General features: G+C 47.2%; 1 protein-coding gene across 1 annotated transcript in view; it reads left to right on the top strand.

Annotated features, from left to right (window-relative positions):
• Positions 1-22,201, top strand: part of ZMPSTE24 (zinc metallopeptidase STE24) — a 124,704-nt gene that overhangs the window by 19,442 nt on the left and 83,061 nt on the right. Inside the window, exon 3 of the mRNA XM_063954191.1 lies at positions 10,658-10,744. Coding sequence (XP_063810261.1) covers positions 10,658-10,744 — 87 coding nt within the window. The remainder of the gene's footprint in view (positions 1-10,657; positions 10,745-22,201) is intronic.

Below are 22,201 nucleotides of genomic sequence, written 5' to 3'. Positions count from 1 at the left end.
CAGATATTGCGCCAGGTCAAGGGACCCTCAGGCAATAGCGGTGGACGCTCTGGTGACACCGTGGGTGTACCAGTCAGTGTATGTGTTCCCTCCTCTGCCTCTCATACCAAAAGTACTGAGAATCATAAGAAGGAGAGGAGTAAGAACGATACTCGTGGTTCCGGATTGGCCAAGAAGGACTTGGTACCCGGAACTTCAGGAGATGCTCACGGAAGACCCGTGGCCTCTACCTCTAAGAAAGGACCTGCTCCAGCAGGGGCCTTGTCTGTTCCAAGACTTACCGCGGCTGCGTTTGACGGCATGGCGGTTGAACGCCGGATCCTGAAGGAAAAAGGCATTCCAGATGAAGTCATCCCTACCCTGGTCAAAGCCAGGAAGGATGTAACCGCAAAACATTATCACCGCATTTGGCGAAAATATGTTGCGTGGTGTGAGGCCAAGAAGGCCCCTACAGAGGAATTTCAACTGGGTCGTTTCCTCCATTTCCTGCAAACAGGACTGTCTATGGGCCTAAAATTAGGGTCCATTAAGGTTCAAATTTCGGCCCTGTCGATTTTCTTCCAGAAAGAACTGGCTTCAGTACCTGAAGTTCAGACATTTGTAAAAGGGGTACTGCATATACAACCTCCTTTTGTGCCTCCAGTGGCACCTTGGGATCTCAATGTTGTTTTGAGGTTCCTTAAGTCACATTGGTTTGAACCACTCACCACTGTGGACTTAAAATATCTCACATGGAAGGTGACGATGCTGTTAGCCCTGGCTTCAGCCAGGCGTGTGTCAGAATTGGCGGCTTTATCATATAAAAGCCCTTACTTAATTTTTCATTCTGACAGGGCAGAATTGAGGACTCGTCCTCAATTTCTCCCTAAGGTGGTTTCTGCTTTTCACATGAACCAACCTATTGTGGTGCCTGCGGCTACTAGGGACTTGGAGGACTCCAAGTTACTTGACGTTGTCAGGGCCCTGAAAATATATGTTTCCAGGACGGCTGGAGTCAGAAAGTCTGACTCGCTGTTTATCCTGTATGCACCCAACAAGCTGGGTGCTCCTGCTTCTAAGCAGACTATTGCTCGTTGGATTTGTAGTACAATTCAACTTGCACATTCTGTGGCAGGCCTGCCACAGCCTAAATCGGTAAAAGCCCATTCCACAAGGAAAGTGGGCTCATCTTGGGCGGCTGCCCGAGGGGTCTCGGCTTTACAACTTTGCCGAGCAGCTACTTGGTCAGGGGCAAACACGTTTGCTAAATTCTACAAATTTGATACCCTGGCTGAGGAGGACCTGGAGTTCTCTCATTCGGTGCTGCAGAGTCATCCGCACTCTCCCACCCGTTTGGGAGCTTTGGTATAATCCCCATGGTCCTTACGGAGTCCCAGCATCCCCCCCCCCCCATCCAAAGGCTGCGGATGGGAGGCTGATAGCCTTGAGTAAAATGACAGAATATTGTTTTTTCCAGTAGTACTACAAGTCCCAGCAAGCCTCCCCCGCAAGCTGGTACTTGGAGAACCACAAGTACCAGCAAGCGGGAGAAAAACGGGCCCGCTGGTACCTGTAGTACTACTGGGAAAAAAATACCCAAATAAAAACAGGAGACACACACCTTGACAAGTACAACTTTATTACACACTGCCGACACACACATACTTACCTATGTTGACACGTTGACTGCCACAGTCTCCGACGATCCGAGGTACCTGTGAAAAAAATTAGACTCACCTCAATCCAGTGTCCGGGAGATAATCCACGTACTTTTATAAAAAAAAAAAACACGAACACCCGTACCATGCCGGACTGAAAGGGGTCCCATGTTTACACATCAGACCCCTTTCCCCGAATGCCGGGACACCACGTGACTCCTGTCACTGAGGTCCCTTCAGCCAATCAGGAAGCGCTACTTCCGTGGCGCTCACCTGATTGGCTGTGCGCGTGTGACCTCAGACCGCATCGCAAAGCCTCTCCATTACTTTCAATGGTGGGAACTTTGCCGTCAGCGGTGGGGTTACCCGCGGTCAGCCACTGACCGGCGGGTGACCCCACCGTTAGCCGCAAAGTTCCCACCATTGAATATAATGGAGAGGCTTTGCGATGCGCTGTCAGCTCAGACGCGCACAGAGCCAATCAGCAGAGTGCAAGGACGTTGCGCTCGCTGATTGGCTTACGAGACCTTTCAGTCACAGCTGTCACGGGGGGGTCTCTCTGCATTCGTGGAAAGGGGTCCCATGTGTCAACATGGGACCCCTTTCAGTCCGTGTGGTACGGGTGTCCGGTTTGTTTTTTTGACAAGTTCGTGGATTTACCTCTGGACCATGGATGAGGTGAGTGTATTTATCTTTTCTTTTCAGGTACCCCTGGATTCTACTTGGAGAAGAGGACCGATGTCGGCGTGTGAACATAGGTAAGTATGTGTGTGTCGACGTATGAAAAAAAGTTTTACTTTCACGGTGTCGGTCTCCTGTTTTTATTTGGGTATTTTTTTTCCAGTAGAACTACAGGTACCAGCGGGCCCGTTTTTCTCCCGCATGCTGGTACTTGTGGTTCTCCAAGTACCAGCTTGCGGGGGAGGCTTGCTGGGACTTGTAGTACTACTGGAAAAAACAATATTCTGTCATTTTTCTCAAGGCTATCAGCCTCCCATCCGCAGCCCTTGGATGGGGGGGACAGCCTCGGGCTTCACCCCTGGCCCTTGGGTGGCTGGGGGGACCCCTTGATTGAAGGGGTCCCCACTCCCCCAGGGTACCCCGGCCAGGGGTGACTAGTTGGATATTTAATGCCACGGCCGCAGGGCACTGTATAAAAGTGACCCCCGGCTGTGGCATTATCTGTCCAGCTAGTGGAGCCCGATGCTGGTGTATAAAATACGGGGGACCCCTACTCTTTTTGTCCCCCGTACTTTTTGCACCAGCACCAGGCGCAGAGCCCGGTGCTGGTTTTAAAAATACGGGGGAACCCCTGTCAATTTTTCCCCCGCATTTTTAGAACCAGGACCAGCTCGAAGAGCCCGAGGCTGGTTATGCTTTGGAGGGGGGACCCCACGCCATTTTTTTCAGGGATTTTACCATTCCATCAAAAAAAATATATATATTATTTTTAAAAATATATAAATAATACTTGTGCCTCCAAAAAAGACAAACCAAGTACCTAATCCCTTCTAATATAAATAGATATGATATTACCAAGAAAAAAAAACACAAAAAAAACATGTTTTAAATTTTTTTTATTAGTTTCACCCACCAAAGTGTGGCGGATTGAAAATGACGAATTTACTGTCTAAAAGCACTGTTGTCGAATTTCCAAACTTCCATTGAATAGACTTTGGTTGAATTGCAGCATGTGTATCATTGCAAAAAAGTCGAATTTGTCAAAAGTCGAATTTCAAAAAGTCGAATTTTGAAAGTCCGTTTTTTTGTCGGAAAGTACTGAATTGCATTGTCGATTTTTTTTTTTTGGCGAGAAATTCGACAATTTCGGGAATTCGACCGCAATTGCATATACCCCACAGTCTCCTTGCTGACGGTCTGTCTTATAGCTGCTATGGCTACAATACATTTAGGGAAATCCCTGTTAACCTCTCCATTTGCTCATTGCAGGGTTTCCAATACGCCTTGGATCGGCCCATCTTGCTATACTGAGCCACCCATAGCGCTCATAGCTGTCCTTGACAGTCAGGTTGTGTGTATCAGTCTATGTGCTGCAGCATATTGCTGCCCTATTGGTGTACTGATACAAACTACATGTTGATATAAAATATACTGCAATGAAAAAAAAACAATATTCTATATTATAAGTAGGAGCAAATGTTATGTATATAAATGATTTTAAGAAAATGTAAAAGTTAAACATAAAAAATAAAAATGAATACCAAGTGGCCACATGTAACCTATATAAAAGGTGCACACCAGATAGGTGCTGCAAGTATAGGTCTTTCAAACGGCACAGCAGACAGGAGCAGCATCCACAGCATCCACACCCTGTAGATAGAAACACAAACAGCATAACAGACTATAGCAGTGTCACGTGATAGAGTCTGCGGTGCTGAATGAAATGCATTACTGGCCTGTGGCACTTGTGATACTCACCTGACTGGTGCCACCTATACAGCTGAAACTGCTATTGCCTGCTGTGTGGTTTTTGTCCCAATCTACTGGCCTGAGGCACCTGCCAAGCTGGTTTTCTTGTCTGCTGTGCCATCTAGAAGACTTTTATAACCACGGCACCCACCAGACCTATACTATTTATAAAATATTAAGTTGTTTCAGTGCAGTTTATTAATATATTTACATATTGTTTATTGCGAGTTTACTAATCCCTCTCTTTATATACTGGCGCAGATAACTTATTTTATTTCTTTTGTCTATCTTTTGTCTATCAGTCGCTTAGGGGGTATCCAATTAGTCATGGAAAAACATCAGGTGCGAAAAAGTCAGTTTTTCGCGATTTTTTTATTTATTTTTTCCTAAAAAAAAGAAATTCTCATGAAAACACACGGGTATAGTGAAACGTGTGTGTTTTTTGCATCCGCAGCAGGGCTATTTTTGGAGATTTGATTTTGCCTGTGGCACACACCGGTTTATCGGGGCTAACTGGATAACACCTGGCGATGCAATTACCTGCAGTATATGACCGCGGGTAATTGGATACCACCCGTAGTGTTTTTTGCTGTTGTAAACCTGAGATACACTACCTCAGGACAATGGTCACTAACAACCATATTGCTGGTCAGGGATGCTGTGAGTTACTCTCATAGTTATCATGTTGTATTGTTAAATGTGTGTGTTTGGAATAATTTGATGGGTGATGTTGACAGAAGGATTTGCTTTTAAGTATGTAAAATGTATGTTTATTTTCCTTAAGTCTCCTCTTTTAATACAGTGCTTCCTCTTCATACCATCTTTAAAACTGCAACCAAAAATGAATTATTTTTTCTCTATCGTCCTAAGTGGATGCTGGGGTTCCTGAAAGGACCATGGGGGAATAGCGGCTCCGCAGGAGACAGGGCACAAAAGTAAAGCTTTTACAGGTCAGGTGGTGTGTACTGGCTCCTCCCCCTATGACCCTCCTCCAGACTCCAGTTAGATTTTTGTGCCCGGCCGAGAAGGGTGCAATTCTAGGTGGCTCTCATAAAGAGCTGCTTAGAGAGTTTAGCTTAGGTTTTTTATTTTACAGTGATTCCTGCTGGCAACAGGATCACTGCAACGAGGGACAGAGGGGAGAAGAAGTGAACTCACCTGCGTGCAGGATGGATTGGCTTCTTGGCTACTGGACATGAAGCTCCAGAGGGACGATCACAGGTACAGCCTGGATGGTCACCGGAGCCACGCCGCCGGCCCCCTCACAGATGCTGAAGCAAGAAGAGGTCCAGAATCGGCGGCTGAAGACTCCTGCAGTCTTCTTAAGGTAGCGCACAGCACTGCAGCTGTGCGCCATTTTCCTCTCAGCACACTTCACACGGCAGTCACTGAGGGTGCAGGGCGCTGGGGGGGGGGCGCCCTGGGAGGCAAATGAAAACCTTTAAAAAGGCTAAAAATACCTCACATATAGCCCCAGAGGCTATATGGAGATATTTACCCCTGCCTAAATGTACTAAATAGCGGGAGACGAGCCCGCCGGAAAAGGGGCGGGGCCTATCTCCTCAGCACACGGCGCCATTTTCTGTCACAGCTCCGCTGGTCAGGAAGGCTCCCAGGTCTCTCCCCTGCACTGCACTACAGAAACAGGGTATAACAGAGAGGGGGGGCAAAATAAATGGCAATATATTAATATAAAAGCAGCTATAAGGGAGCACTTAATCATAAGGCTATCCCTGTCATATATAGCGCTTTTTGGTGTGTGCTGGCAGACTCTCCCTCTGTCTCCCCAAAGGGCTAGTGGGTCCTGTCTTCGTATAGAGCATTCCCTGTGTGTCTGCTGTGTGTCGGTACGTGTGTGTCGACATGTATGAGGACGTTATTGGTGTGGAGGCGGAGCAATTGCCAAATATGAGGATGTCACCTTCTAGGGGGTCGACACCAGAATGGATGCCTTTATTTGTGGAATTACGGGATAGCGTCAACTCGCTTAAGCAGTCGTTTGCCGACATGAGGCGGCCGGACACTCACTTAGGGCCTGTCCAGGCGCCTCAAACACCGTCAGGGGCTGTAAAACGCCCCTTGCCTCAGTCGGTCGACACAGACCCAGACACAGGCACTGATTCCGGTAGTGAAGGTGACGAATCAACCGTATTTTCCAGTAGGGCCACACGTTATATGATTTTGGCAATAAAGGAGATGTTACATTTAGCTGATACTACAGGTACCACTAAACAGGGTATTATGTGGGGTGTAAAAAAACTACCAGTAGTTTTTACCGAATCAGAAGAATTAAATGACGTGTGTGATGAAGCGTGGGGTGCCCCGATAAAAAACTGCTAATTTCAAAGAAGTTATTGGCTTTATACCCTTTCCCGCCAGAGGTTAGGGAGCGCTGGGAAACACCTCCTAGGGTGGACAAAGCGCTAACACGCTTATCAAAACAAGTGGCGTTACCCTCTCCTGAGACGGCCGCACTTAAAGATCCATCAGATAGGAGGATGGAAAATATCCAAAAAGGTATATACACACATGCAGGTGTTATACTACGACCAGCTATTGCGACTGCCTGGATGTGCAGTGCTGGGGTAGTTTGGTCAGAGTCCCTGATCGAAAATATTGATACCCTGGACAGGGACAATATTTTACTGTCGTTAGAACAAATAAAGGATGCATTTCTTTATATGCGTGATGCACAGAGAGATATCTGCACACTGGCATCACGGGTAAGTGCTATGTCCATTTCGGCCAGAAGAGCTTTATGGACACGACAGTGGACAGGCGATGCGTAGAGGAGTTATTTGGGGGTCGGTCTATCGGATTTGGTGGCCACGGCTACGGCCGGGAAATCCACCTTTCTACCTCAAGTCACTCCCCAACAGAAAAAGGCACCGACCTTTCAACCGCAGCCTTTTCGTTCCTTTAAAAATAAGAGAGCAAAGGGCTATTCATATCTGCCACGAGGCAGAGGACGAGGGAAGAGACAGCAACAGGCAGCTCCTTCCCAGGAACAGAAGCCCTCCCCGGCTTCTACAAAAGCCTCAGCATGACGCTGGGGCTTCGCAAGCGGACTCGGGGGCGGTAGGCGGTCGTCTCAAGAATTACAGCGCGCAGTGGGCTCACTCGCAGGTAAATCCCTGGATCCTGCAGATAATATCTCAGGGGTACAGGTTGAAATTAGAGACAGAGCCACCTCGCCGTTTCCTGAAGTCTGCTTTACCAACGTCCCCCTCAGAAAGGGAGACGGTTTTGGAAGCCATTCACAAGCTGTATTCTCAGCAGGTGATAGTCAAGGTACCTCTTCTACAACAAGGGAAGGGGTATTATTCCACTCTTTTTGTGGTACCGAAGCCGGATGGCTCGGTAAGGCCTATTCTAAATCTGAAGTCCTTGAACCTGTACATAAAGAAGTTCAAGTTCAAGATGGAGTCACTCAGAGCAGTGATAGCGAACCTGGAAGAAGGGGACTTTATGGTATCCTTGGACATCAAGGATGCGTATCTCCACGTTCCAATTACCCCTCACACCAGGGGTACCTCAGGTTCGTTGTACAAAACTGTCACTATCAGTTTCAGACGCTGCCGTTTGGTTTGTCCACGGCACCTCGGGTCTTTACAAAGGTAATGGCCGAGATAATATTTCTTCTTCGAAGAAAAGGCGTATTAATTATCCCATACTTGGACGATCTCCTAATAAGGGCAAGGTCCAGAGAACAGCTAGAGATGGGTTTAGCACTATCTCAAGAGGTGCTAAAGCAGCACGGATGGATTCTGAATATTCCAAAATCCCAATTAATGCCGACAACTCGTCTGCTGTTCCTGGGGATGATTCTGGACACAGTTCAGAAAAGGTTTTTCTTCCCGAAGAAAAAGCCAAGGAGTTATCTGACCTGGTCAGGAACCTCCTAAAACCAGGAAAGGTGTCTGTACATCAATGCACAAGAGTCCTGGGAAAAAATGGTAGCTTCTTACGAAGCAATCCCTTTCGGCAGATTCCATGCAAAGGGATCTGTTGGACAAATGGTCAGGGTCGCATCTTCAGATGCACCTGCGGATAACCCTGTCGCCGAGGACAAGGGTATCCCTTCTGTGGTGGTTGCAGGAGGCTCATCTATTGGAGGGCCGCAGATTCGGCATGCAGGATTGGATCCTGGTGACCACGGATGCCAGCCTGAGAGGCTGGGGAGCAGTCACACAGGGAAGAAATTTCCAGGGAGTGTGGTCGAGCCTGAAAAAGTCTCTTCACATAAGCATTCTGAAACTAAGAGCAATCTACAATGCTCTAAGCCAGGCGGAACCTCTGCTTCAAGGAAGACCGGTGTTGATCCAGTCGGACAACATCACGGCAGTCGCCCATGTAAACAGACAGGGCGGCACAAGAAGCAGGAGGGCAATGGCAGAAGCTGCCAGGATCCTTCGCTGGGCGGAGAATCACGTGATAGCACTGTCAGCAGTATTCATCCCGGGCGTGGACAACTGGGAAGCAGACTTCCTCAGCAGACACGACCTTCACCCGGGAGAGTGGAGACTTCATCCAGAAGTTTTCCACATGCTATTAAACCGTTGGGTAAAACCAATGGTGGACATGATGGCGTCTCGCCTCAACAAAACACTGGACAGGTATTGCGCCAGGTCAAGAGATCCGCAGGCAATAGCTGTGGACGCGCTGGTAACACCTTGGGTGTACCAGTCGGTATATGTGTTTCCTCCTCTGCCTCTCATACCAAAGGTATTGAGGATTATACGGCAAAGTGGAGTAAGACTAGTGGCTCCGGATTGGCCAAGAAGGACTTGGTACCCGGAACTTCAAGAGATGGTCACGGACGATCCGTGGCCTCTACTTCTGAGAAGGGACCTGCTTCAGCAGGGTACTTGTCTTTTTCAAGACTTACCGCGGCTGCGTTTGACGGCATGGCGTTTGAATGCCAGATCCTAAAAGGAAAAGGCATTCCAGAAGAAGTCATTCCTACCTTGATAAAGGCAAGGAAGGAAGTCACCGCGAAGCATTATCGCCGTATTTGGCGAAAATATGTTGCGTGGTGCGAGCAGCGGAGTGCTCCGATGGAGGAATTTCAACTGGGTCGTTTTCCTACATTTCCTGCAATCAGGATTGTCTATGGGTCTCAAATTGGGATCTATTAAGGTTCAAATTTCGGCCCTATCAATATTCTTCCAAAAAGAATTGGCCTCAGTCCCTGAGGTCCAGATTTTTATCAAAGGAGTACTGCATATACAGCCTCCTGTGGTGCCTAAGGTGGCACCGTGGGATCTAAATGTAGTTTTAGATTTCCTCAAATCAAATTGGTTTGAACCACTAAAGAAGGTGGATTTGAAATATCTCACATGGAAAGTGACTATGTTACTGGCCCTGGCTTCGGCCGGGAGAGTATCTGAACTGGCGGCTTTGTTTTATAAAAGCCCTTATTTAATTTTCCATTCGACATAGGGCAGAGCTGCGGACGCGTCCGCATTTTCTCCCTAAGGTGGTATCAGCGTTTCACCTGAACCAGCCTATTGTAGTGCCTGCGGCTACAGACGACTTGAAGGACTCCAAGTTGTTGGACGTTGTCAGAGCCTTAAAAATATACATTTAAAGGACGGCTGGAGTCAGAAAATCTGACTCGCTGTTTATACTGTATGCACCCAACAAGTTGGGTGCACCTGCTTCTAAGCAGTCGATTGCTCGTTGGATTTGTAACAAAATTCAACTTGTACATTCTGTGGCAGGCCTGCCACAGCCTAAATCTGTTAAGGCCCATTCCGCAAGGAAGGTGGGCTCATCTTGGGCGGCTGCCCGAGGGGTCTCGGCATTACAACTCTGCCGAGCAGCTACGTGGTCAGGGGAGAACACGTTTGTAAATTTTTACAAATTTGATACCCTGGCAAAGGAGGACCTGGAGTTCTCTCATTCGGTGCTGCAGAGTCATCCGCACTCTCCCGCCCGTTTGGGAGCTTTGGTATAATCCCCATGGTCCTTTCAGGAACCCCAGCATCCACTTAGGACGATAGAGAAAATAAGAATTTACTTACCGATAATTCTATTTCTCGGAGTCCGTAGTGGATGCTGGGCGCCCATCCCAAGTGCGGATTATCTGCAATACTTGTACATAGTTATTGTTAACTAATTCGGGTTATTGTTTAGGAAGCCATCTTTCAGAGGCTCCTCTGTTATCATACTGTTAACTGGGTTTAGATCACAAGTTGTACGGTGTGATTGGTGTGGCTGGTATGAGTCTTACCCGGGATTCTAAATCCTCCCTTATTGTGTACGCTCGTCCGGGCACAGTACCTAACTGGAGTCTGGAGGAGGGTCATAGGGGGAGGAGCCAGTACACACCACCTGACCTGTAAAAGCTTTACTTTTGTGCCCTGTCTCCTGCGGAGCCGCTATTCCCCCATGGTCCTTTCAGGAACCCCAGCATCCACTACGGACTCCGAGAAATAGAATTATCGGTAAGTAAATTCTTATTATTTGAATGTTTTTGTTGCTGATATGAAAGTTAGTGATAATGGGCCATATAAGTATTATTTTATAAGTGGTATAATTTTATTTGATATGTGGTTTAATTTTATACTTGTTGCATTTATTTACAGCTCATACTTGTTCTTGGCGGTATACCTTTCCTGTGGAATGTGTCTGAACAAATACTGGATCGTGCAGGCTTTGGTCCAGAATATGAGGTGAGCTGATTCTTATTGAATATATGGTGCCTTGTTTATAACCATTAATTATTTTGCATAATTTTTCATCATGTCCCAAAGCAGGATTGCAGCTTCCTTTTTAATTTTTCACTATTTTGCAGTTCACTTTCATTTTTAATTTGTGCATGGCAACCGTTTTCTCTCACACCTCATAGTGTACTATTGTGGGAGTCAATCCAGGGGTAATGCTTGAAATGGAACACTAGTTCCAGTTGCCTCTGTAGTGGCCAAACAGAGATGATACTTTTGGCAGCGGTCCTACAGCTCTGCTTACTTGTAGGGGTTTTGCTGTGTCTGGTAAATCTGGTTGATGTTTTTAGCCTGATGAGATTTTTATAGCTGCTTGCCCTTTCCCGGGGCATTTTTGTTTTTTCTCTATCGTCCTAGTGGATGCTGGGGTTCCTGAAAGGACCATGGGGAATAGCGGCTCCGCAGGAGACAGGGCACAAAAAGTAAAGCTTTAGGATCAGGTGGTGTGCACTGGCTCCTCCCCCTATGACCCTCCTCCAAGCCTCAGTTAGATTTTTGTGCCCGGCCGAGAAGGGTGCAATCTAGGTGGCTCTCCTAAAGAGCTGCTTAGAAAAGTTTAGCTTAGGTTTTTTATTTTACAGTGAGTCCTGCTGGCAACAGGATCACTGCAACGAGGGACTTAGGGGAGAAGAAGTGAACTCACCTGCGTGCAGGATGGATTGGCTTCTTTGGCTACTGGACATTAGCTCCAGAGGGACGATCACAGGTACAGCCTGGATGGTCACCGGAGCCTCGCCGCCGGCCCCCTTGCAGATGCTGAAACGAGAAGAGGTCCAGAATCGGCGGCAGAAGACTCCTCAGTCTTCTTAAGGTAGCGCACAGCACTGCAGCTGTGCGCCATTTCCTCTCAGCACACTTCACACGGCAGTCACTGAGGGTGCAGGGCGCTGGGAGGGGGGCGCCCTGGGAGGCAAATGAAAACCTTTTTTGGCTAAAAATACCTCACATATAGCCTCCGGGGGCTATATGGAGATATTTAACCCCTGCCAGAATCCATTAAAGAGCGGGAGACGAGCCCGCCGAAAAAGGGGCGGGGCCTATCTCCTCAGCACACAGCGCCATTTTCCCTCACAGAAAGGCTGGAGGGAAGGCTCCCAGGCTCTCCCCTGCACTGCACTACAGAAACAGGGTTAAAACAGAGAGGGGGGGCACTAATTTGGCGTTAGAAATATATAAAAGATGCTATAAGGGAAAACACTTATATAAGGTTGTCCCTATATAATTATAGCGTTTTTGGTGTGTGCTGGCAAACTCTCCCTCTGTCTCTCCAAAGGGCTAGTGGGTCCTGTCCTCTATCAGAGCATTCCCTGTGTGTGTGCTGTGTGTCGGTACGTGTGTGTCGACATGTATGAGGACGATGTTGGTGAGGAGGCGGAGCAATTGCCTGTAATGGTGATGTCACTCTCTAGGGAGTCGACACCGGAATGGATGGCTTATTTAGGGAATTACGTGATAATGTCAACACGCTGCAAGGTCGGTTGACGACATGAGACGGCCGACAAACAATTAGTACCGGTCCAGACGTCTCAGAAACACCGTCAGGGGTTTTAAAACGCCCGTTTACTTTAGTCGGTCGACACAGACACGGACACTGAATCCAGTGTCGACGGTGAATAAACAAACGTATTCCTTATTAGGGCCACACGTTAAGGGCAATGAAGGAGGTGTTACATATTTCTGATACTACAAGTACCACAAAAGAGGGTATTATGTGGGATGTGAAAAAACTACCGTAGTTTTTCCTGAATCAGATAAATTAAATGAAGTGTGTGATGATGCGTGGGTTCCCCCCGATAGAAAATTATGGGCGGTATACCTTTTCCCGCCAGAAGTTAGGGCGCGTTGGGAAACACCCCTTAGGGGGGATAAGGCGCTCACACGCTTATCAAAACAAGTGGCGGTACCGTCTATAGATAGGGCCGTCCTCAAGGAGCCAGCTGACAGGAGGCTGGAAAATATCATAAAAAGTATATACACACATACTGGTGTTATACTGCGACCAGCGATCGCCTCAGCCTGGATGTGCAGAGCTGGGGTGGCTTGGTCGGATTCCCTGACTAAAAATATTGATACCCTTGACAGGGACAGTATTTTATTGACTATAGAGCATTTAAAGGATGCATTTTCTATATATGCGAGATGCACAGAGGGATATTTGCACTCTGGCATCAAGAGTAAGTGCGATGTCCATATCTGCCAGAAGATGTTTATGGACACGACAGTGGTCAGGTGATGCAGATTCCAAACGGCACAAAGGTGTATTGCCGTATAAAGGAAGAGGAGTTATTTGGGGTCGGTCCATCGGACCTGGTGGCCACGGCAACTGCTGGAAAATCCACCGTTTTTACCCTAAGTCACATCTCTGCAGAAAAAGACACCGTCTTTTCAGCCTCAGTCCTTTCGTCCCTATAAGAGTCATATCTGCCCAGGGATAGAGGAAAGGGAAGAAGACTGCAGCAGGCAGCCCATTCCCAGGAACAGAAGCGTTCCACCGCTTCTGCCAAGCTCTCAGCATGACGCTGGGACCGTACAGGACCCCTGGATCCTACATGTAGTATCCCAGGGGTACAGATTGGAATGTCGAGACGTTTCCCCTTCGCAGGCTCCTGAAGTCTGGTTTACCAAGGTCTCCCTCCGGCAAGGAGGCAGTATGGGAAACAATTCACAAGCTGTATTCCCAGCAGGTGATAATCAAATTACCCCTCCTACAACAAGAAAAGGGGTATTATTCCACATTATATTGTGGTACTGAAGCCAGAAGGCTAGGTGAGACCTATTCTAAATCTAAAAAAATTTGAACACTTACAAAGGTTCAAATCAAGATGGAGTCACTCAGAGCAGTGATAACGAACCAGGAAGAAGGGGACTATATAGTGTCCCGAGACATCAGGGATGCTTACCTCCATGTCCAAAATTTGCCCTTCTCACTAAGGGTACCTCAGGTTCGTGGTACAGAACTGTCACTATCAGTTTCAGACGCTGCCGTTTGGATTGTCCACGGCACCCCGGGTCTTTACCAAGGTAATGGCCGAAATGATGATTCTTCTTCGAAGAAAAGGCGTCTTAATTATCCCTTACTTGGACGATCTCCTGATAAGGGCAAAGTCCAGGGAACAGTTGGAGGTCGGAGTAGCACTATCTCGGATACTGCTACAACAGCACGGGTGGATTCTAAATATTCCAAAATCGCAGCTGATCCCGACGACAAGTCTGCTGTGCCTAGGGATGATTCTGGACACAGTCCAGAAAAAGGTGTTTCTCCCGGAAGAGAAAGCCAGGGAGTTATCCGAGCTAGTCAGGAACCTCCTAAAATCAGTGCATCATTGCACAAGGGTCCTGGTAAAGATGGTGACTTCCTACGAAGCAATTCCATTCGGCAGATTTCACGCAAGAATTTTTCAGTGGGATCTGCTGGACAAATGGTCCGGATCGCATCTTCAGATGCATCAGCGGATAACCCTATATCCAAGGACAAGGGTGTCTCTCCTGTGGTGATTACAGAGTGCTCATCTTCTAGAGGGCCGCAGATTCGGCATTCAGGATTGGATGCTGGTGACCACGGAGGCCAGCCCGAGAGGCTGGGGAGCAGTCACACAAGGAAAAAATTTCCAGGGAGTGTGATCAAGTCTGGAGACTTTTCTCCACATAAATATACTGGAGCTAAGGGTAAATTTATAATACTCTAAGCTTAGCAAGACCTCTGCTTCAAGGTCAGCCGGTATTGATCCAGTGGGAAAAACATCACGGCAGTCGCCCACGTAAATAGACAGGGCGGCACAAGAAGCAGGAGGGCAATGGCAAAAACTGCAAGGACTTTTCGCTGGGCGGAAAATCATGTGATAGCACTGTCAGCAGTGTTTCATTCCGGGAATGGAAACTGGGAAGCAGACTTCCTCAGCAGGCACGACCTCCACCCGGCAGAATGGAAACTTCATCGGGAAGTTTTCCACATGATTGTAAACCGTTGGGAAATACCAAAGGTGGACATGATGGCGTCCCGTCTGAACAAAAAACGGGACAGGTATTGCGCCAGGTTAAGAGACCCTCAGGCAATAGCTGTGGACGTTCTGGTAACACCATGGATGTACCAGTCGGTGTATGTGTTCCATCCTCTGCTTCTCATACCTAAGGTACTGAGACTTATAAGACGTAGAGGAGTAAGAACTATACTCATGGCTCCGGATTGGCCAAGAAGGACTTGGTACCCGGAACTTCAAGAGATGCTCACAGAGGACTTATGGCCTCTGCCGCTAAGAAGGGACTTGTTTCAGCAAGTACCATGTCTGTTCCAAGACTTACCGCAGCTGCGTTTGACGGCATGGCGGTGGAACGCCGGATTCCTAAGGGAAAAAGGCATTCCGGAAGAGGTCATTCCTACCCTGGTCAAAGCCAGAAAGGAGGTGACCGCACAACATTATCACCACATGTGGCAAAAATATGTTGCGTGGTGTGAGGCCAGAAAGGCCCCACGAAGAAATTTCAACTCGGTCGATTCCTGCATTTCCTGCAAACAGGAGTGTCTATGGGCCTCAAATTGGGGTCCATTAAGGTTCAAATTTCGGCCCTGTCGATTTTCTTCCAGAAAGAAGTGGCTTCAGTTCCTGAAGTCCAGAAGTTTGTCAAGGGAGTATTGCATATACAACCCCCTTTTGTGCCTCCAGTGGCACTGTGGGATCTCAACGTAGTTCTGGGATTCCTCAAATCACATTGGTTTAAAACCAGTCAAATCTGTGGATTTGAAGCATCTCACATGAAAAGTGACCATGCTCTTGGCCCTGGCCTGGACCAGGCGAGTGTCAAATTGGTGGTTTTTTTCTCAAAAAAGCCCATATCTGGTTGTCCATTTGGACAGGGCAGAGCTGCGGACTCGTCCCCAGTTCTCTCCCTAGGGTGGTGTCAGTGTTTCACCTGAACCAGCTTATTTTGGTGCCTTGCGCCTACTAGGGACTTGGAGGACTCCAGGTTGCTAGATGTTGTCAGGGCCCTGTAAATATAGGTTCCAGGACGGCTGGAGTCAGGAAAACTGACTTGCTGTTATCCTGTATGCACCCAACAAACTGGGTGCTCTTGCTTCTAAGCAGACTATTGCTAGTTGGATGTGTAATACAATTCAGCTTGCACATTCTGTGGCAGGCCTGCCACAGCCAAAATATGTAAATGCCCATTCCACAAGGAAGGTGGGCTTATCTTGGGCGGCTGCCCGAGGGGTCTCGGCTTTACAACTTTGCCGAGCGGCTATTTAGTCAGGGGCAAACACGTTGGTAAAATCCTACAAATTTGATACCCTGGCTAAGGAGGACCTGGAGTTCTCTCATTCGGTGCTGCAGAGTCATCCGCACTCTCCCGCCCGTTTGGGAGCTTTGGTATTATCCCCATGGTCCTTTCAGGAACCCCAGCATCCACTAGGACGATAGAGAAAATAAGAATTTACTTACCGATAATTCTATTTCTCGGAGTCCGTAGTGGATGCTGGGCGCCCATCCCAAGTGCGGATTATCTGCAATACTTGTACATAGTTACAAAAATCGGGTTATTATTGTTGTGAGCCATCTTTTCAGAGGCTCCGCTGTTATCATACTGTTAACTGGGTTCAGATCACAGGTTGTACAGTGTGATTGGTGTGGCTGGTATGAGTCTTACCCGGGATTCAAAATCCTTCCTTATTGTGTACGCTCGTCCGGGCACAGTATCCTAACTGAGGCTTGGAGGAGGGTCATAGGGGGAGGAGCCAGTGCACACCACCTGATCCTAAAGCTTTACTTTTTGTGCCCTGTCTCCTGCGGAGCCGCTATTCCCCATGGTCCTTTCAGGAACCCCAGCATCCACTACGGACTCCGAGAAATAGAATTATCGGTAAGTAAATTCTTATTTTTTATTTTATTTTTTACACCCTCAGTGGGATCTTCAGTAGCCAATACTTCTAATGTCTGCACACCTGATGAAGTCGATATATGACCCTGTCGGGGTTCATGTCCTCTATTTAGAATGGAATTAGCCTTTTCATTATGCTGTTGGAAGCATGAGACATCTTCTACACTTCAGTCTTAGAAGGTTAGATTTTGAGTTCTCCCAAGAGGCGAGGATTCCCATGGGCAGCAGGGTGTAGGAGATTTTGTGCAAGCCTTTAATGCAACATGCCAAATCTTAACAGTGAGTAGTCGATTGCACTATTGGCTGACCTGTTTTGCAAAGCATGGACCACACCTGAAATGTTGAATGTTCAAATATTATTTCAGACCACCATTATTCTGAGACACTGCCTGATCGCACAAATAGTAAGATTGGTGCAAGCTTTAAGCATGGCAGATGTTTTGAAGGCGGGTAGGATCTGTTTGTCTGTTTGGAGGTGCTGAGCATATACAAGATTCTTCTAGGTAACATTTTAGACATGCCTCTGATACTTATGGCCTGGCTAGCAGATGTAGGGACGTTGAGGACCTTAGTGTTCCTATTTTTTTTATTTTATTTTTAGTGGGCGTGTCCTAAATAGAGATTTGTAAGGCCACAAGGGAGACATGCATCTTGTTACCCTGCAAAGCTGCCAGACCACGTTATGTTAGGGCTAATGGTCCATACACAAGGTGAGATTCGGGCTGTGCCCTATTCTTACTATGCGAAATGGACTGTGGTCGGTATCGCAAGCAAAGATGACTGTGCTTGCGATACCGATTTTAGCTAAGTGACAATTTTGATTCTTTTATACGAGATGATCAAAATTGACTTGCCTGCACAGTCTATTTTTGCTTGCGATGACGATCCCGCGGGACCGTGCATTGGCATCACAAGCTGTGTACACATGGTGCAATATGCACTAACTTTTTTTACGATTTTGACTAACTGCATTTCGCACCGTATGTACACACCTTTAGATTCCTGAGAGAAATTCTCCATTCCTTGTAAGATCAGAACAATAGGACTGTGCTGCTGAGTGTCCAGCTCCCTAGACTTTAGTAGAGCAGTCTTGGTCAGTGGGATATCTTGTGGAGGGAGCCTTCTACTTGTTTTATTAGTCTGGTCAATTCCACCTCAGATTATGGAGTGAAAAGATTGAGGGGTATATGCAATTGCGGTCGAATTCGCGGCAATTATCGCCGTTTTTTAATTCGACCAAATTCGCCAGGTGAATCCCGGCAGGTGCCTGCCGGGATTCACCATATTCAATGAAAAACGGATTCGCCAGAATCGCGGGCGAAAATCGGCCGATTTGGCGGATTTTGCCGCGATTTTAAAAAACGGGGAAAAAAACGTGAAAAACCCGGAAAAAAAATGGCGTGGGGTCCCCCCTCCAAAGCATAACCAGCCTCGGGCTCTTTGAGCTGGTCCTGGTTCTAAAAATGCAGGGGAAAAATTGGCCAGGGATCCCCCGTATTTTTAAAACCAGCACCGGGCTCTGCGCCTGATGCTGGTGCCAAAAATACGGGGGACAAAAAGAGTAGGGGTCCCCCGTATTTTTAACACCAGCATCGGGCTCCACTAGCTGGACAGATAATGCCACAGCCGGGGGTCACTTTTATGCCGTGCCCTGCGGCCGTGGCATCAAATATCCAACTAGTCACCCCTGGCCGGGGTACCCTGGGGGAGTGGGGACCCCTTCAATCAAGGGGTCCCCCCCCCCCAGCCACCCAAGGGCCAGGGGTGAAGCCCGAGGCTGTCCCCCCCCCCATCCAATGGGCTGCGGATGGGGGGGCTGATAGCCTTTGTGATAATAAAAAGATATTGTTTTTTCCATTAGTACTACAAGTCCCAGCAAGCCTCCCCCGCAAGCTGGTACTTGGAGAACCACAAGTACCAGCATGCGGGAGAAAAACGGGCCCGCTGGTACCTGTAGTACTACTGGAAAAAAAATACCCAAATAAAAACAGGACACAGACACCGTGACTTGTACAACTTTATTACATACTGCCGACACACACATACTTACCTATGTTGACACGCCGACTGCCACGGTCGCCGACGATCCGAGGGTACCTGTGAAAAAATTATACTCACCTTCCAGCGTCCAGAGGTACATCCACGTCCAGAGGTAAATCCACGTTCTTGGCAAAAAAACAAACCGAACACCGATCCATACCGGACTAGAAAGGGGTCCAATGTTTTCACATCAGACCCCTTTCTCCCGAATGCCGGGACATCACGTGACTCCTGTCACTGACGTCCCTTCAGCCAATCAGGAAGCGCTACTTCCGTGGCGCTCACCTGATTGGCTGTCCGCTGTCTGTACTGTGACAGCGCATCGCAAAGCCGCTCCATTACTTTCAATGGTGGGAACTTTGCGGGTAGCGGTGGGGTCACCCGCCGGTCAGCCGCTGACCGGCGGGTGACCTCACCGCTAGCCGCTAAGTTCCCACCATTGAATATAATGGAGGGAGCTGTGCGATGCGCTGTCACAGTGCAGACAGCGCTCAGCCAATCAGGTGAGCGCAACGAAGTTGCGCTTCCTGATTGGCTTAGAGACCTGTCAGTGACAGCTGTCACTGACAGGTCTCATTCGTGGAAAGGTGTCCCATGTGTCAGCATGGGACCCCTTTCAGTCCGTTTTTGGTGCGGGTATTTGCGTTTTCTTATTTTGCCAAGTCCGTGGATTTATCTCTGGACCATGGTTGAGGTGAGTATTTTGAACTTTTCTTTACAGGTATCCGTGGATTCTACATGGAGAAGAGGACCGATGTCGGCGTGTGAACATAGGTAAGTATGTGTGTGTCGACGTATGAAATAAAGTTTTACTGTCGACGGTGTGTGTGTCCTGTTTTTATTTGGGTATTTTTTTCCCAGTAGTACTACAGGTACCAGCGGGCCCGTTTTTCTCCCGCATGCTGGTACTTGTGGTTCTCCAAGTACCAGCTTGCGGGGGAGGCTTGCTGGGACTTGTAGTACTATTGGAAAAAACAATATCTTTTTATTATCACAAAGGCTATCAGCCCCCCCATCCGCAGCCCATTGGATGGGGGGGGACAGCCTCGGGCTTCACCCCTGGCCCTTGGGTGGCTGGGGGGGGGGGACCCCTTGATTGAAGGGGTCCCCACTCCCCCAGGGTACCCCGGCCAGGGGTGACTAGTTGGATATTTGATGCCACGGCCGCAGGGCACGGCATAAAAGTGACCCCCGGCTGTGGCATTATCTGTCCAGCTAGTGGAACCCGATGCTGGTGTTAAAAATACGGGGGACCCCTACTCTTTTTGTCCCCCGTATTTTTGGCACCAGCACCAGGCGCAGAGCCCGGTGCTGGTTTTAAAAATACGGGGGATCCCCTGTCAATTTTTTCCCCGCATTTTTAGAACCAGGACCAGCTCAATGAGCCCGAGGCTGGTTATGCTTTGGAGGGGGGACCCCACGCCATTTTTTTTTATGATTTTACCCTTCCAGCATAAAAAAAAAAAAAAATAATATTTTAAAAAATATATAAATAATATTTGTGCCTCCCAAAAAAAAAAAAAAAAGTACCTAATCCCTTCTAATATAAATAGATCTGCTATTCCCAAAAAAAAAAACACCAAAAAAAACATGTTTAAATTTTTTTTATTTGTTTTCACCCTCCAAAGTGTGGCGGATTGAAAATGACGAATTTGCTGTCTAAAAGCACTGCTGTCGAATTTCAAAACTTGAATTGAATATGCTTTGGTCGAATTGCAGCACTTGTATCATTGCAGAAAAGTCGAATTTGCAAAAATTCGAATTTCAAAAAGTCGAATTTTGAAAGTCCGTTTTTTGGTCGGAAAGCACTGGATTGCATAGGGGAATTTTTTTTTTTGGTCGAAAATGACCCGAAATTCGACAATTTCGGGAATTCGACCACAATTGCATATACCCCTGAAAGTCCGTAATCCGTCATAGTCCTGTTAAAGTCTGCTCCATCATCTTTCTCCTGAGGTCTCCTCAAAGGCATTTTCTCTGGTCTTCTTGGAGGCAAAACATTGTTTTTGCTAAAATGGATTTTTTGTATAATTAATTTAATTGCTCCAGTTCTAGATTTACTCTGATCGCTTATGGTATAGAATCCAGATTGGTGGGTTGTTTGTTTTTTGTTTTTGTTTTTTTCTTTTTTTAAAGTTTTTATCCTTTTTGAACTCTCAAATGGTGTATGACCAGGTTCCCCATAGAGTTCTTGAAGTTTATCTCTTACAACATAGAACAGATAAAACATGAACAATACTGTTGCTTTCTTGGTTGCTCAAAACCAAAGAGAGACCCCATTCTTTCGGGATGCAGTCACTTTACTTCCAATAAAAATTCTGACAGTCGAAATCCCAACAGCAATTGACCGACGGTCAAAATACCGACATTTAAAATACCGACAAGGTCAAAATACTGACATGTAAAATGGTGACAGGTCAAAATACCGACATTTAAAATACCGACAAGGTCAAAATACTGACATGTAAAATGGTGACAGGTCAAAATGCCGACATGAGTTTTTTTGATGAATTTTTTTCAATGAAAAGTACTTGTTCTTACTTTACCATTCCAGTGGACCTGGAGGGGGACTATAATAGCGTGCCCAGCGCAGCGAGGCACTGTGCCCGAAGCATGGCAAGCACACGCGGTACACTTTTATATGGTGTCCATGTTGACCTATGTCGACATACACACAAAAAAATGAATACAAAAAATGTATGTTGGTATATTTTACATGTCGGTATTTTACTTGTCGGTATTTTACTTGTCGGTATTTTGACCTTGTCGGTATTTTAAATGTCAGTATTTTGTCCATGTCGGGATTTTGATTGGAGGTATTTCATACCAATCCCCATTCTTTCTACAGTGACCTTGGTTGTCCCTGTTATCTCGCATAACGGACTCTCTTGGTCTTTGTTAATAGGCATTAGTCTAGATCAGTGGTACTCAAACTCGGTCGTCAGGACCCCACACAGTGCATGTTTTGCAGGTAACCCAGCAAGTGCACAGGTGTATTAATTACTCACTGACACATTTTAAAAGGTTCACAGGTAGAGCTAATTATGTAACTTGTGATTCTGTGAGGAGACCTGCAAAACATGCACTGTGTGGGGTCCTGAGGACCGAGGGACAGATTTATTAAGCTCAGTGAAGTGATAAATTGGAAGGTGATAAAGGATCAGCCAGTCAGCTCCTAACTGTCATTTTTCAAACCCAGCCTGTAACATGGAAGTTAGGATCTGATTGGCTGGTCCTTTATCACCTTCCACTTTATCACTTCACCGAGCTTAATAAATCTGCGCCCGAGTTTGAGAACATGTGGTCTAGATCAGGCATTCCTAACCTCGGTCCTCAAGGCACGCTAACAGTCCTGGTTTTAGTGATATCCAGGCTTGAACACAGGTGACTTAATTAGTAACTCTGTTATTTAGATTTAACCATCTGTGCTGAAGCCTGGATATCTCTAAAACCTGCACTGTTGGTGCGTCTTGAGGACCGTGGTTTGGAATGCCT

Source organism: Pseudophryne corroboree, chromosome 2 (genome assembly GCF_028390025.1).
Source record: "Pseudophryne corroboree isolate aPseCor3 chromosome 2, aPseCor3.hap2, whole genome shotgun sequence".
Classification (NCBI taxonomy): Eukaryota; Metazoa; Chordata; class Amphibia; order Anura; family Myobatrachidae; genus Pseudophryne; species Pseudophryne corroboree.
The sequence above is the reverse complement of the archived record's forward strand: the minus strand, read 5'-3'. Positions and strand labels throughout refer to the sequence as shown.